The 11,641-nt window shown below is 34.3% G+C and overlaps 2 protein-coding genes across 11 annotated transcripts; both read left to right on the forward strand.

Annotated features, from left to right (window-relative positions):
• Positions 317-4,699, forward strand: LOC107642500 (homogentisate phytyltransferase 1, chloroplastic). Of its 6 annotated transcripts, none has more exons than XM_021106902.1 (13): positions 319-479; positions 858-905; positions 1,294-1,586; positions 1,735-1,818; positions 1,916-1,990; positions 2,331-2,414; positions 2,499-2,588; positions 2,916-3,017; positions 3,257-3,352; positions 3,433-3,504; positions 3,588-3,683; positions 4,130-4,234; positions 4,415-4,699. In XM_021106902.1, the coding sequence occupies exons 1-13, from the start codon at positions 344-346 to the stop codon at positions 4,454-4,456; spliced, it is 1,323 nt and encodes a 440-aa protein (XP_020962561.1). In that variant the 5' UTR covers positions 319-343; the 3' UTR covers positions 4,457-4,699. The 6 variants fall into 6 exon arrangements, with proteins under 6 accessions (XP_020962569.1, XP_020962561.1, XP_016201366.1 ...); XM_016345880.2 differs by having other exon boundaries at positions 320-644; XM_021106907.1 differs by having other exon boundaries at positions 320-479; positions 1,306-1,586.
• On the forward strand, positions 6,268-10,913 carry LOC107642517 (lysine--tRNA ligase). 5 transcript variants are annotated; one of them, XR_002350959.1, is made up of 18 exons: positions 6,269-6,481; positions 6,560-6,635; positions 6,720-6,788; positions 6,868-7,033; positions 7,125-7,218; positions 7,506-7,591; positions 7,772-7,890; positions 7,975-8,034; positions 8,667-8,792; positions 8,891-9,173; positions 9,270-9,369; positions 9,461-9,617; positions 9,737-9,880; positions 9,961-10,029; positions 10,153-10,296; positions 10,379-10,463; positions 10,600-10,615; positions 10,646-10,793. XR_002350959.1 is itself a non-coding variant. In XM_016345915.2 (17 exons), the coding sequence occupies exons 1-16, from the start codon at positions 6,378-6,380 to the stop codon at positions 10,415-10,417; spliced, it is 1,836 nt and encodes a 611-aa protein (XP_016201401.1). In that variant the 5' UTR covers positions 6,269-6,377; the 3' UTR covers positions 10,418-10,435; positions 10,571-10,913. The 5 variants fall into 5 exon arrangements, 4 of the variants coding, with proteins under 4 accessions (XP_016201395.1, XP_016201401.1, XP_020962549.1 ...); XM_016345915.2 differs by having other exon boundaries at positions 10,379-10,435; positions 10,571-10,913; XM_021106890.1 differs by having other exon boundaries at positions 10,600-10,793.

The raw sequence follows: 11,641 nt of genomic DNA on the forward strand, positions 1-11,641 counted from the left end.
TTTTTTTTTATTTATTTATTTAGAAATTAAAAAATTAAGCTTTTATATGTACTCAAAAAATAATTAATTTTCTTGCTTTTGCTAAAAGATTTTATGCTTTAAGAGTTTATTTATTTTTATCTTTTAATTTTTTTATATAATACTAATTAAAATACATGAAAAATACATGAGAATGATATCAATTAATAGTATTTATAATTTGATCATTTTTTATTAGATCAAACTCAATTATTGTCATACGTTGTATCCGTAAAAAAAAAAATCTCCCGGCTAATGAAGGGAGAATCAAGTAAATAGAGTATGAATTTATTCGAGTTTGGGAAGTAGCAAATGGAGATGCCGTATGTCTCTATCAATTTTAGTCGTTGATAGTGGTGGGTGCTACTGCTACATGACAACGCCAACGCTTTTTGCTTTTCCGTCTTTGCCCCTCAAACCTCTGAATTTCAGAAAGATCTGCTTTTGGTCTTTGCAGGCAAGTAAGTACAGTGCCGTGAGTAATTGCATGACTCTTTCATGAAGTAGCTACCTCTGACCCAAAAACCTAAACACTCTTCAATTCATTCATTCACTCACTCGCATTCCGCAGATGAATTCTTTGCTTCTTGGTTCTTTTCCTAATAAAGCTTCACTAGTTGCGCCTGGTATGCTATGCTATGTGTATTGTTGTTTTGTAACTAAAAATGTCAACGGAATCTGCAAATGAGATGTATTCGAATCTAGTAGCTTCTTCTGTTCTTTTTCGTTTTTCTTTTCCAGTAATTGGAGGATGAAAAATTATATTCATTTACTGTGAAGTGTGTACATAAATAGTTTTCGCTATTCCTTCTTTAATTTTTTTTTAATTAAATTTTCAGGTGGAAGTTGTGAGAGGAGTAAGATTTGGACAAATAATTGTTTGACTAGTATGTTCAGTATCTCATATAGACCCATACCTATACTTCTCTCTAGCTTAATTGTTTATTATTTTTTTGTTTCAGTAAACTTGATAATCATGAATGGAAAAAGAAAAATGGAACCATTTATGAATATATAAATCTTCAGTTGTCATGATTTAATGACTATTAGCAGTTTAGCAATACTCTTTTTAAGTTTACTTGTGGTATGACACTGTGGCTATGATACTGATATCAGTTAGTTGAGTAATTAACTCTCTTCACAGGGTCCTAGCTGTTCCCTTTGACAATAATTATGAAATTCTTGCTTAGGAGATTCTTTCTTATGTTTTATTTTACAAGAAATAATTTATATTTGGAGGTGTTCTTTGCTGTCTCTGCTACTAACATCCACCAGTTGGTACTCTAGGTTCTTATGCACCAACAACAGCTTCATGGCCCAAAAGGAAGATCAAAAAAGAATATAACTTTTTGAGGTTTAAGCAGTCAAGTTTAGTATTTCGTTGTGAAGGCATTGAGGGAGGGCCTACATGCCAAGAATGTAACAGAAAACATATTGTGAAAGCGACCTCTGGGCAATCTTTTGAATCTGAACCTCCAGCTTTTGATTCAAAAAGAATTTTGACCTCTGTTAAAAATTCATTGGATGCTTTCTATAGGTTTTCCAGGCCACACACAGTTATTGGCACCGTAAGTTGAACCTCTTATAGAATTTATCTTTAAGATAGTACATGGATGGTATGGTTAATACCTTAATTTATTTGTTTGAACCGGTTTTTTGGATTATTGTAATATTCTGATCATTTTAAAACTGATCACTTTATCTCTGTTTGCATAGGCATTGAGCATAGTTTCTGTGTCTCTCCTAGCAGTGCAGAAATCATCAGACATATCTCCTCTATTTTTTACTGGTGTGTTGGAGGTGAGCCACTGAAGTGTGTTGTTTCTCTTAAATGGCTAAGAGTTTCTGTTATTTCCTTCTAGTCTAGTAATGCATTTTAGAGTTTTCATCGTTTCAGGCTGTGGTAGCTGCCTTGTTTATGAATATTTATATTGTCGGATTGAATCAATTGTCGGATATTGAAATAGACAAGGTATGGATCTTGCTAATAGAAATAAAAATCTTGGTGACTAATAAATGCTTTTCTTTTGTACTTGGCTTCTGAATTATTCAAGTAGAATTGCTATGTGATTTATCAGTTAACTCACCAAAGTAGGATAGTCAAAAGCCTATATATTGGGTGTGAACAGTTGTTCCTGCAACTTGAGCACGGAACAGTTAATATGATTTTGACCACCATATTCTGGTTTAGATATTATTGTAACTTTGATGTGGTTATAAGTTATAACAACACAACTTTTTATAGCTGTCAAACTTTTCCAGAGAAATTCCACGTGGGTTGTATTATTATTGATCTGTATATCTTATTGCAGATAAACAAGCCATATCTTCCATTGGCATCCGGTGAATATTCCGTTGGAACTGGTGTCACAATTGTTGCATCATTTTCATTTCTGGTACCATATAGATTCAATACTTTTTCCAAGACAAGCTTTACTGAAATGGTGGAAAGGGGCTTACCGTTTTGTTCTCTTTTACAGAGTTTTTGGCTTGGTTGGATTGTTGGTTCATGGCCATTGTTTTGGGCTCTTTTCATCAGTTTTGTGCTTGGGACTGCTTATTCAATTGATGTGAGAGTTTCTTTTTCTTTTCTTTTTTTTTAAAGACCTCATTTTCCCCACAATATATTATTTTGAATGGTCATCATACAATGTCTTCATTTTAAGAGTCTACATGTTCAGCATATTACTTGCATTATCAAATTTTGAAGCCATAAATGTCAAACAATATCCACTTGTCTTGATTTTTCTTTAATAAGAAAAGAATGTGTTAGTTGCAAGTTGGATTTAAGAGTTAAAAAGTATAAATAAGGATCCTCGCCAATAAATCCTGATTTTGGAAAAAATTCTTGTGCGACATCACTAATCTGTTTTTAGCATTGTTTTCCAAATTTTCAGGTGCCACTCTTGAGATGGAAGAGATTTGCAGTGCTTGCTGCAATGTGTATTCTAGCTGTCCGCGCAGTAATTGTTCAACTTGCTTTTTTCCTTCACATGCAGGTTTTGTTCCAGTAGCCTTTCTACACGACAGCAACAAGTCATTATCTAAAGTTTTCGGGGTTGGCTTAGTTGAATTCATGACATATTATAGTATATGAATCACACGCAACATGGAAAACATATTTTTGCTAGCTAGTACTAGGGAGTTTGATTCATTTGTCTCACTTTTCAATCCAGTAAGTGAATCTTCCCCAAGAAGTCTGATGGTTTTGGTTGCTAATTCATGTGACATTGTCTAGACCCATGTGTACAAGAGGCCAGTTGTGTTTTCAAGACCACTGATTTTTGCTACAGCATTCATGAGTTTCTTCTCCGTGGTTATAGCATTGTTCAAGGTTCGAGCCTCTAATTTCTTAGAATTTGGATTTATTTAACATAAGATGTGTGTGTAATGCAAATACTGCATTTCATGTAGGATATACCTGACATAGAAGGAGATAGAATATTCGGCATCCAGTCGTTTTCAGTACGTTTAGGTCAGCAGCGGGTATGCTCTTCAAATTGCACATTTCAGCCAACTTGGTTATGCTCTACTCTATTCCTTGGTTGTCACTAACTAATCTTTTGCAGGTATTTTGGATTTGTGTTTCACTCCTTGAAGTTGCTTACGGAGTTGCTCTCATGGTGGGAGCAGCTTCTCCTTGCCTTTGGAGCAAAATTATCACGGTAAGATGCTTGTTATATGTATAGTCTACAGTATCGATGTGCTATATTCTGGGAACTGAGACTTTGGTTTTGAACAAGTGTAGACTCCAGTGGGTTACAGACTTGCAGTAGATATATAGTTTACCTCATTCTATGGCTACCTTTTTACTATGGTTGTTAGTTCTTAACAGTTTTTTCCCCACTCATGTCTCCCTCAAATATAAGAGCTTATTCACCGATTCATGTTTGGGAGAGTTCATGGGAGTGGACCAAACTCAAATTTTGCTTAATATTTATCAACTTCGATAAAATATCCAACCTTATATCATTTGATCTTGATATTTGTTGTAAAGTTAAAAGTGATCTTTAAAAGAGGCAAATTTTTAGGAGGAAAGTTGCATTTCACAGATTGGTTTTGATTGAATGTATCAGCAGTGTCTGAAATGTATTCTATGCCAATGTTTTAGGGCACGGGACATGCTGCTATGGCTTTAATTCTCTGGTTCCGTGCGAAATCTGTAGATTTCAAGAACAAAGCTTCCATAACATCCTTCTACATGTTTATCTGGAAGGTAATTTCAGCTGCCTTTTGTTTATCCTCTGTGGTTGTGGAGTTCATTTTGCATAATTGTTCAAAATCATATCTTTTGAATGAAACCTTTTTCAAGTTTTGAATTCTTAGCGAAACCCGTTTAAGTGCTATTGAAAGCACAAGACCGAGGTGGAACATGATGTGTTCTTTGTTGTTGCAGCTATTTTATGCAGAGTACTTGCTCATACCTTTAGTTAGATGAATATGGGGCGTCACCCAATCATAGCCGTGAAAATAGTTTTACAATTACATAGTGCTCACAGGCCATCATCATACATGAGAGATGAGCCTACAATTTTATTAAGTTTTAACTGGAATTGTAAATGAATTATGATTTGTTAACATCGATTTCTGTTTGGTACTCTCAGATTTCTCATTACATTTTATGGACCTGTTGCTTTTTCTTGGAATGTTTTATTATAATCTCATATTTTATTTCCTTTAATGTGGTATCATTATTCCTGTTTGCCTTTTGTTTTTCTTGATCGTCTTCGTGCAAATAAATTGATTAGTTGTCTGCTATTAGTTGAAATACCTAAGAAAAATAATTGGTGGATCTCATTCATTATCCTCCTAACTTCTGAAATATCCATTTGTTTATTTTAAGAAAAAATCAAATCTTTAATAGAAGTTTATGCCCCAAAATAATGATGATGGTAGATTCGTTCCCTGATGTGATTTTTGCTTCTTAGAATGGACGAGTCAAGCATATGCCAGTTATAATTAAATCTTTGAGGGATCTTATACATGAGGGAAATTGCAATTGAGGAATGTTGATTATAGCTCCTATATTGAAATTAAATTAACTTCCAATCCTTGCCATATTATTATGGATTAATTATTTTTTTGTCCTCCTTAATTTTATGTTTTGTGCAATTAATATTTAAATATTAAAAATATGTAGGTAACACTCGAGTTTTCAAAAGTATGTAAGCCAGCCCGAGTTTTTCAAAAGTATGAATAAATCGACTACGTTGACAACTTTTTTTTAATCACAACAAAATCTAAAGTGTTAAAGTTGTATATTTGGAAAAATTTAGATAATAATTTGCATATAACTCAAAGTCTAAGAAAGCATAGTACACTTATTTTAGATAATATGCAAATTTCGAAGTTTTTCAGCGATTACTTTACACACTTTTTAAAATTCATAAACTAAAGTTTATAAGTCAGTAAAGTAAAATTAATTGGATGTGAATATACAAAGATTAAAACTCAGGTGCAGTTAACTTAATATGAAGTTGATATGTCGTTAAGTAATTTGACAGGTTTGATGAAGTTTGATGAAATTGTCATCTAACAATCTTATATCATCTGAATTTTTGCCATATAAAAACCTCCCAAAAGTCAAAAAACGCATTTGATGATTTTTTTTTTTTGTCAAAAGGATTGGACGGCCCCAATTCTAGGCATTACACACTCATACAATCCACTCACACACACTACATGAGATACACACAAATGGTTCAATATTCTTCCACGAGAATTTGAACCCGGTGCAGCTCTATAGGAAGCAAACAAAGAACTTTTGATGATCTTAAGTTCTTAACCCATCCAGGGCCCAGGTACCATTTTATTTTAAAAAAAAAAGAACTTTTGTAGACAACCCAGCATCAATTAAAACGGCCCAAAACAAACGACTGAATCATTCCGTTTTGCTTACAAAGCTACAGTAATTCCCTCTCGTCCCAAAAGAAAAAAAAAAAAAACACAAATAAATCTCGGACTTTTTGTTTTTGGACATTTTTGTCTCTGACTATTGAAAAATACTTTTAAGTTTCTGACTTTCACAAAATTTAGACAGATCAGTTCCTAACGAAGGTATTTGGAGGAGGGACTGGTCCGTCTAAGTTTTGTGAAAGTTAGAGATTTAAAAGTATTTTTCAATTGTCAGGACGAAAATGTCTGCAGTACAAAAGGTCAGCATCTATTTGTCCTTTTTTTCTAAAAAAAAAAGCTACAGTTATTCTCAAAACGACAACGTCCAACGACATAATAGAGAAATATAGGCGCCGTTTTCAGAACGCGAATAAACATAAACCCTACTTCTCCACTTCTCCATTTCTCCGAGTTCACTATTCTGTTTTCATTCGATTACTCTTCCAGCAATCGTTCTTCCTCCAATGGCATCTCCTCCTCCTTCTTCGTCGGAGGCCGCAGCTCCAACTCCAACTCCTTCTCCGTCGGCGGCCACAGCTCAAGCTCTCGGCGGCGAGCTAAGCAAAAAGTGAGTTCCCCAACTCGTTTCATCTCCAGCCGTCGCGGGAAATTTCATATAATTTTATTTGGTTGGCTTTGTTTTCAGTGCATTAAAGCGTGAACTGAAGATCAGACAGAAAGAAGAAGAGAGAAAGCGCAAGGAGGAAGAGAAGGCCAAAAAGGTAAATTAACCTCCTTCATTTCCATTTTCTTCTCTGCATTATGTAGCAATATGCAATTTTAACTTTATAAATTGATAACTGTAGGCAGCAGAAGCTCAAAATGCTCAAGCTAACAAGCCTGCATCTGCTGATGATGAAGATATGGACCCCACTGTAAGTTCCATTGCAGCACTGCAACGCTTTTCAATAGTGATTTGATTTTCTGAAATATTCCATATCTTTTTGGGTGCAGCAATACCTTGAGAACAGGCTCAAGTACCTTGCAGCTCAGAAGGCTGAAGGGACTAACCCATACCCGCACAAGTTCTCTGTGACCATGTCAATTAGTCAATACATTGACAAATATGAATCATTGGAAAAGGGGGAGCACCTTGAAGATGTCTCTGTCTCTTTGTCTGGTACTACCCCACCTTCTAATTCTTGGCATTGTGTTTTCCGTGGTTTGTTTTTGTCAATTATAACTTCTTAGTTTGTATGTTTGAATTCTAGGCCGGGTCATGGTTAAACGCCCATCGGGTTCCAAGCTTGTCTTCTATGACTTGCATGGTGGCGGCTTTAAGGTCCAGGTTATCGCTGATGCAAGGTACAAAATGTAACTGCTGTTTTTACCATTAGGGCCATTAGTTTCAAATTTAGAAAATAAATGTGAATCGAGAGGTAACATATGCTGTGTTCTGTTGTGTTGCTTGGTACTTTGGTGCTCGACCAACTTGAAAGCAGTTTGATTTTTGTGGTGACCAAGTTATTTATGTATTTTTTGTGCTTTTTTTCCTTTGTTGTATTTTTACTATATATTGTTTATGCCGTTTCTTTCTATTCTGGTTGTGCTTTCTTAATAGGACTAAACCCGTTTACATCTGTGGGATGCAGTAAATCTGACTTGGGTGAGGCCGGATTTTCCAAATTCCATTCTAATGTCAAACGTGGTGATATTGTTGGTGTTACTGGGTTTCCAGGTTTGAATGTTACAAACTTCCAGCTTGCTCAAATTTTCCACTTTCTGACTTATTATCCTTTTGGGTTGTCTTCGTATATAATTTATACTATCCATCATCAGATGCCATAAATTCTTGCATTGAGGAGAATGAGTTTTTTGCATATCCATAAATCTTGTTTTCCTTTGTTCACTTGTTCAGGGAAGAGTAAGAGGGGAGAGCTCAGTATTTTCCCCAAGACATTTGTAGTGCTGTCTCATTGTCTTCATATGATGCCAAGGCAAAAATCTGCTGCTGCTGCTGCAGATGCAAATTTGATGGTGACTATAATTTCTTTCGGTGTTTTATGCTGTTTAAAGTTTATTTCATAGATAATGACATTCTTATTTATTTGTTATATGCAGAAAGATCCATGGGTACCAGGAAAAACTAGGAATCCTGAAACATACATCTTGAAGGATCAGGTATTGCTAGCATGTAAAATAACTTGATAGTTTCTTCCACTGTTTTAGATTTATTTTCCTAATTTTACGAAATATTTTCGGTTAGTAGCTACTGTGAAAGTGTTAGTGTGCACCATTCCAGAATGAATTGAAATAGATGGATTCATGGCATTATCCATTCTCTTTTGTCATTGGCATCCATTTTTTTATTACCTGGCGTAAAAAGTTCTTGTTATTCATGTCACCATATCCATGTTTATTTTTCATGCATGTCACCAAGTCATACCACATAAACTTCTGCTCACTATTATACGAAGACCTACCCCTTTTCAGTTTTGCATGTATGATATCATTTTCAAATCCAACTATATTATTCTGACTTTTTCACCTAAATGAGTAAATATATCAATCATATTCTTAAATGAATTTGATAGAAATTTCAATATTACAACATGGGCCTCTGAAATTTGCTTAATTTCCCACTAAAATACGAATTGAAATCCCGAATTTCTACTTTTTCTTACTTTCATCAAGTTGAAACAAGAAGTTTTATCTCCTGTTTCTGTCTTTCTCTTAATTATGTCACTAGTGACTGATTAACCATAGTCCTCTTTTACAATAGAATATCCAATTTAATTATCTTCGTTTATTAGGAAACAAGATATCGTATGCGCCACTTGGATTTAATGCTGAATCCAGAGGTCCGAGAGATATTTAAGACCAGATCTAAAATCATAGCTTACATCAGGAGGTTCCTAGATAACCTTGATTTTTTGGAGGTTAGTTGTCTGGTTATTCTGAGGCCATCTGCACTTTTATTTTATTTTATTTATTTATTTTTTCCCATCCTTAACCTACACTTTTGGGCTACTATCAGGTTGAAACACCTATGATGAATATGATTGCTGGTGGAGCAGCAGCTCGTCCATTTGTCACTCATCACAATGAACTCAACATGAGATTATTCATGAGAATTGCTCCAGAACTTTATCTGAAGGAGCTGGTTGTTGGTGGCCTTGATCGTGTTTATGAAATTGGTAAACAGTTTAGAAATGAAGGTATAGATTTGACGCACAATCCAGAGTTCACTACATGTGAGTTTTATATGGCTTATATGGACTACAATGACGTAATGGGGATAACAGAGCAAATGTTGAGTGGTAAGATTTTAAGTTGTTAGCAGTTTTGGTTGCTATTATCGGTCTTATCTTATTTAAGTAATGTTTCATCCGAATGATGTGTAAAAAATTAAATAGGTATGGTCAAGGAACTTACAAAAGGAAGCTATAAAATCAAATATCATGCGAACGGGATTGATAAGGATCCTATTGAAATAGACTTCACTCCACCATTCAGGTCCGGTGTAAATTTGCTATTCATCAATGGCAGTGATTCTATCCATTTATATTTTGAGAATTTATTGATTTCCTTTCTCCTGTTATTACAGAAGGATTGATATGATTGAGGGACTGGAGAAGATGGCAGGCCTAAGTATTCCTAAGGACTTGGCTGGTGAGGAAGCTAATAAATATCTGAGGGATGCTTGCTTGCGGTATGACATTAAATGCCCTCCCCCGGAGACAACTGCTAGATTGTTGGATAAAGTAAGATATGTTCATTTCAGTTGTTCTTTTGGACTATAATATCCTTTTAAGTTTTTCCTATTTTACAAAAGTGGACTTGTAGCTTCATTTTTCCTAAAGATTTTCATGTCATATTGCAGCTCGTGGGTCACTTTTTGGAAGAAACGTGTGTCAATCCCACGTTCATCATAAATCATCCTGAGATCATGAGTCCCTTAGCAAAGTGGCACAGATCTAAACCAGGCCTGACCGAACGTTTTGAATTATTTGTGAACAAACATGAAGTAAGATTTCAACAATTATTACTTAGATGTAAATGAATGAATATATGCCCTTTTTTCAAAGTTTTTCTGTTTATTTCCAGCTCTGCAATGCATATACTGAGTTGAATGATCCTGTAGTACAACGTCAGAGATTTGCTGAACAATTGAAGGTAGGTTATGGTATATGATGCAATTATAATGTGCTGAAATGGTTCTCCACTCAAACTGTTCTCATAATTGTTTTTGCATACGAAAACCATATTCATTTTATGTGTGCCTCTTCTTTATTTCAGGATCGGCAATCCGGTGATGATGAAGCAATGGCCTTAGATGAAACCTTCTGTACGGCTCTCGAGTATGGTCTGCCTCCAACTGGTGGTTGGGGTTTGGGGATTGATCGACTCACCATGTTGTTGACTGACTCACAAAATATTAAGGTTCATTCAGTATCAAGATTACTGTTTTTTCGTTTCCTCCTTTTTGCATACACTTACCATCTTCATTCCTTTTGCTTCACAGGAAGTTCTTCTTTTCCCTGCCATGAAACCTCAAGATTAAACCCCATTTTCATGCTATGTAGGTTTCTCTTCTTTTCAATACAAACAAGAATAGTAACATCTTTGTTCAGATGTGTTGTACGAAGTTGTTTTGCATGCTATAATTCGTTTTGCATTTTTGAGACGTTGATAATTTTCCCTCAAATGATTTCAGGAACATGAGAAATTCAAATGATCAAGATGAAGAATTCATTTCTTATCTTTTTGACAATGCGCACATGCTTCTAGCTACACTTGATACTGTTTTAATTTCATTGCTAGCTTATTTGCTAGATTATTATGTTATATGGTCATTTACGTAGTTTGATTGGTCATAGTTACTGTCAGATTACATTGTTTAGAATTTTTTTTTAATTATTTAAGCAATTAGCTACCTATTTGTGCCCCTAATATGGATCGGTCCCCTAACTGTTATTTAAAAAGACCCCGTGGGGGGATCAAGAACATCTCTCTTCTCTCTATATATAATAGGAGAGCAGTACATGGTTCTTTGCTTGACAAGTGGAAGTTTGTGCAATCAACAAGTGGAGCTTTATATGGTAGATATGTGGCACAACAGAAAACAAAATAAAATAATTAAAAACTTACAATTCTGTGAACAATCCAAACTACAAACTATTGGGCGGGAATTATGATCAATTCGAATTTAAATACAAAACTTTTGATCGATTCGAATTTAAATTCAAGGAAATTTTTATGGTGTTTATGGAAGATTCTTTCAGCAGGTGAGGAAAGTGTTGGCAAAATGTGGAGACGAGGAGACATTCTGTTCAAAAACAGAGTATAGGAGTTATAGGGTAATAGAATTAGAGTAATTCTGAAAACATTATTATAATTATATTATTGGACTCTGTTAGTGTGAAGTTGCGACACTTTTTTTGGAAGTGTGTCAATGATATGGGTCTTTTTTTGGAAGTGTGTCAATGATATGGGTTTTTGGGTTTCGAAAAAAATTGAAAATTCAAAAATAATAACAGTAAAAATTGCATGGGCTGAAACGGGCATTACTTATAATAATAGCATTGGATATTGTATTAGGAGTAATAATAAGCATCTAAAACTTTAGTATTTTTTTATAAAAACACATTTTTAATTTTATTTTTATATTAAAATAAACATTTTTTTACTAACTAACTCATTAGTTTATATTTATTATATTATCATATACTATATGTATTTATTGAAAAATAATATTAATACCATATAATCATATCATAAAAAAAAG

The sequence above is a fragment of the Arachis ipaensis genome, chromosome B01, assembly GCF_000816755.2.
Source record: "Arachis ipaensis cultivar K30076 chromosome B01, Araip1.1, whole genome shotgun sequence".
NCBI classification, from domain to species: Eukaryota; Viridiplantae; Streptophyta; class Magnoliopsida; order Fabales; family Fabaceae; genus Arachis; species Arachis ipaensis.

Excerpts from the sequence above, each read along its gene's own strand:
- LOC107642517 (XM_016345909.2), top strand. The coding sequence starts at position 6,378 with ATGGCATCTCCTCCTCCTTCTTCGTCGGAGGCCGCAGCTCCAACTCCA. Across the intron at positions 6,636-6,719 it reads AGGAAGAGAAGGCCAAAAAG|GCAGCAGAAGCTCAAAATGC; the intron begins GTAAATTAACCT and ends TGATAACTGTAG. Across the intron at positions 9,174-9,269 it reads AACAGAGCAAATGTTGAGTG|GTATGGTCAAGGAACTTACA; the intron begins GTAAGATTTTAA and ends AAAATTAAATAG.
- LOC107642500 (XM_021106902.1), top strand. The coding sequence starts at position 344 with ATGTCTCTATCAATTTTAGTCGTTGATAGTGGTGGGTGCTACTGCTAC. Across the intron at positions 906-1,293 it reads GACAAATAATTGTTTGACTA|TTGGTACTCTAGGTTCTTAT; the intron begins GTATGTTCAGTA and ends AACATCCACCAG. Across the intron at positions 1,587-1,734 it reads CACACACAGTTATTGGCACC|GCATTGAGCATAGTTTCTGT; the intron begins GTAAGTTGAACC and ends CTGTTTGCATAG.